Source organism: Branchiostoma belcheri, unplaced genomic scaffold, assembly GCF_001625305.1.
Source record: "Branchiostoma belcheri isolate BF01 breed outbred unplaced genomic scaffold, Haploidv18h27 scaffold130, whole genome shotgun sequence".
Lineage (NCBI taxonomy): Eukaryota > Metazoa > Chordata > Leptocardii > Amphioxiformes > Branchiostomatidae > Branchiostoma > Branchiostoma belcheri.
Window position 1 is genome coordinate 103,491 of NW_017802714.1, and position 3,461 is coordinate 106,951.

Genomic DNA, 3,461 nt, shown 5'->3' on the forward strand with positions numbered 1-3,461 from the left:
TACTTGCCATACTGGAAATTCAGTGAAGGTGAACATCACTAAACATAATTTATTCAAATTGGGTCCTAATTTGCATAATTTATGAATATACGCTAGAATACCCTTATTTCTCAAGTGTATTTTATTATTAAATCCTCGTGAGAAACTTATGACTGGCCCACATCCTTAAACAAGCACACTATAACCAAAACAGACCTCATGATCATCACTTACATCAAAAGAGAATCACGTCGCCGAGGCATGTTTTAAATGCTACTTTATTAGTATTGATAAGTTTTATAATTCCACAGTTATAGTTAGGAATAAGTTCGGTCATATTCAAATGAAACGTCAACGTTCGTGCTTAAATTGCATTTTCTTTTTTGTGTGTTTTAAAAGTAAGAAAACCTCATGTCAATATTCCTAAACATGTCTGTGTATTTAGGAACAAACCACTGCTACCGTGCCGTTCGTGGTGTGAGGAAGTCCTCAACATGGCTGATACCCGGATGAAGAAGCGGTTCCCTACCTGTGACTTGTTTCCACCACCACAGCACGGCTGTTGGAACCCTGAACCAGCGACTAGGAACGGCGAAGGTAAAGAGAGAAATAGACTCATGACTTTCCGCTGGCAGTGGCATTTGTAATTGGCATGTTCCCATTCCCTGGTATTTAAGTACAATCATGCATTTAGAGGTGCATTTATTTGTTTACCTGTAGGATAAATTGCTGATTTGTGGTCGTTTTTTCCTCCTCAGTTTGCTACCACGGTGGCGGCATGAACTACCGCGGCACACGGAGTACAGCCAAGTCCGGGGCAGAGTGTGTGAAGTGGTCCGCTGCGCAGGAAGGGTTCTACCCAGCCGCGTACCCCTGGGCCAACATGGATAACAACTACTGCCGTAACCCTACCGGTCTGGGCGGCCATTTTGTCTGGTGGAAGATGGCAGCCAGCAGGAATGCGACGTCGTTTCCTGCAGTAAGAACCATACCTTGTTCCCGAGACCACACCCGAGATTTATGTCCGTGGTTCTCAGATATTTTAAATACTAGACAAATCTAATCTGACGATATTCACTCATTAGTAGTATAGAGCTAACAAAGTCACAGGCATTCCTCTCAGTCTCTCACATGTGTCTGTGCCTTACACTATTTTTATGCAAGAACAAAATACGTAGGAGTGATCTAGAGATGTTTTGTGAAGCTGGTAACTCTGTGTTGTTCTGTTCCAGGCCAGATCTTTGGTCTCTTTTTACCTCCATGAAAAATGGAGGTATTGTTTTTGGCGTGTCTGTCTGTATGTATGTATGTGTGTGTGTGTGTGTGTCTGTGTTTCCGCAACATTGTGGTCAGCATAACTTCATAACGCCTTTATGGATTATGATGATATTTGGTATGTTGGTTAGTCTTAGGAAGACAAACGTCAAGGTCAAATATGGGCCTCCTGGTGGATGACCTTGGTACTGCAGCAGAACTTCCGGTCTTTGTATCTTTTGTCCTGAATATGCTATGGTCTTGATGTTTTGGTGACAGATTGCTTTTCCTGTCAGGAATAAGTGGTGTGAGTTTGGTCCCCCTAGCAGCTTGTTTTGGAACTGCAGGGCACTTTCTGGCGAAATGTTTAAAAGCCAATAAGTCCAGATAGGAACAACATATTTTCATAATTGTTGGTATGTAGGTAGCTAAGAGAGAGATTTACATGATTAAATGCAAATTATGCAAATGTGGACTTTATTTGCATAATTAATGAGGAAATTCTATGATTACAGTGTTTTACATTATGGTTCCGGGTCGGAGTTTAATTCTGACCAGAGTCTAAGTAAGTGCGCAGTTAATCGCCGGAAACGTGACTTTGTATGGTATGTTTTGGCCCCGATATCCCTGAAATCGTAATATCTGTGTACATATCTTTGTATTTTCTGAAAAGCCTGTTAGTTGTAGCCTTTATAGGTGGCGTAATGTTGGTGGTCCAGCTAAGACTTCCTGGTATTCGTCCGCGCGGATGGTTATGTGGCCTTTTCGCCTGACCGCCGGGATGGTACGTTCTATGTGCGTTGTGGGTGTGTTCGGGCCATCGAAGATAGCGATAAACTTATCGCATCGATTTTAATTAAATTCAAATTTTGGAAACATTAGGTTCTGAGCTTCTTCGAGTACTAAGCCGTTACCCTGGGAAAATTCGTTTTTTCCATGCAGCCATGGTTAAAAATGACGAAAAAAATGACCCCTTTTTTAAAAATGTACTTTGATGTGCCTTATTTACCCCTAAATAAATTGGGCGCAGAAAATATCAATCAGGTGTATTGATAAGCGGCACGGCACCCCTTTCCACCAAAAGAGTGAAAACTTCCGACCCGCGTTTAGTACAGAAATGACAGCCCGTCGGGCTGAGGGTGTCAAATTGCTCGAAATACGGAGGGAAACTCCGGTCCGAGACCTTAAACTTTCATACATGTAATGTATGTAACCTATGGCAGGCAGAACATCAACAGATACTAATTATGCAAATGATGACCTAATTTGCATAATTTATGCAAAAATTCTATGATTTCTTAATGGTGAATAATGGGAATGTCATACTTTGGACAGCTGTAAGTTAATCAAACGTTAACATACATCACGATGCATATATCATGTTAATGAGGAGGTAATATGCATAATTAAAGAGGAAATTTACATTTACATATCAAGCCCTTATTTTATGGAGGTATGAAATCTCGGAATTCTTGTTTTATACGGATTTCAATTCTGGTTCTTTCCCCATAATAATGATTGCTTTACCTTACCATTGCCTATGCCAACTCAGATACTAGAGGCTGCTGGGACATCGGTCCTCCTGACTACGGCAATAGAAGCCCTATGAAGAGGTTCTACTACGTGGGAGAAAGGATCGCCTTCACCTGCAACGAGGGGTACTACATAAAGCCCGGGTATCCTACCGAACTGAGATGCGTCGAAGGAGGCTTCTGGCAGGATAACAAGCCCAGTTGTTCAGGTGATTGACTATTGGGTCTGAGTTATCGTGAATTTTCTACACTTGCTTATTGCCAAACCTACTTATTTTCTTTTAAATATTTTTACCTCCATGAAAAATGGAGGTATTGTTTTTGACACGTCTGTCTGTGTGTGTGTCTGTCTGTGTTTGTGTTTGTGTTTCCGCACATTTGTAGTCAGCATAACTTGATAACGACTTTATAAATTGTGATGATTTTTGGTATGTTGGTAAGCCTTAGAAAGACGAAGGTCAAGGTCAAATATGGGCCTCCTGGAGGATGACCTTGGTACTGCAGCAGGACTTCCGGTTTTTGTATCTTTTGTCCTGAACATGCTATGGTCTTGAATTTTTGGTGACAGATAGATTTTCCTGTCAGGAATAAGACCTTTGGGCGAAATCTTTGAAAGGCAATAAGTCCAGATAGGAACAACTTATTTTCATCATTTTTGGTAGGTAGGTAGCTGAGAGAGAGAGAGAGATGTACATG

General features: G+C 41.2%; 1 protein-coding gene across 1 annotated transcript in view; it reads left to right on the top strand.

Moving 5' to 3' along the window:
* LOC109463999 overlaps positions 1-3,461 on the top strand; it is a 32,345-nt gene that overhangs the window by 22,737 nt on the left and 6,147 nt on the right. Inside the window, 5 exon segments of the mRNA XM_019760922.1 lie at positions 425-576; positions 738-899; positions 902-958; positions 1,169-1,177; positions 2,795-2,974. Coding sequence (XP_019616481.1) covers positions 425-576; positions 738-899; positions 902-958; positions 1,169-1,177; positions 2,795-2,974 — 560 coding nt within the window.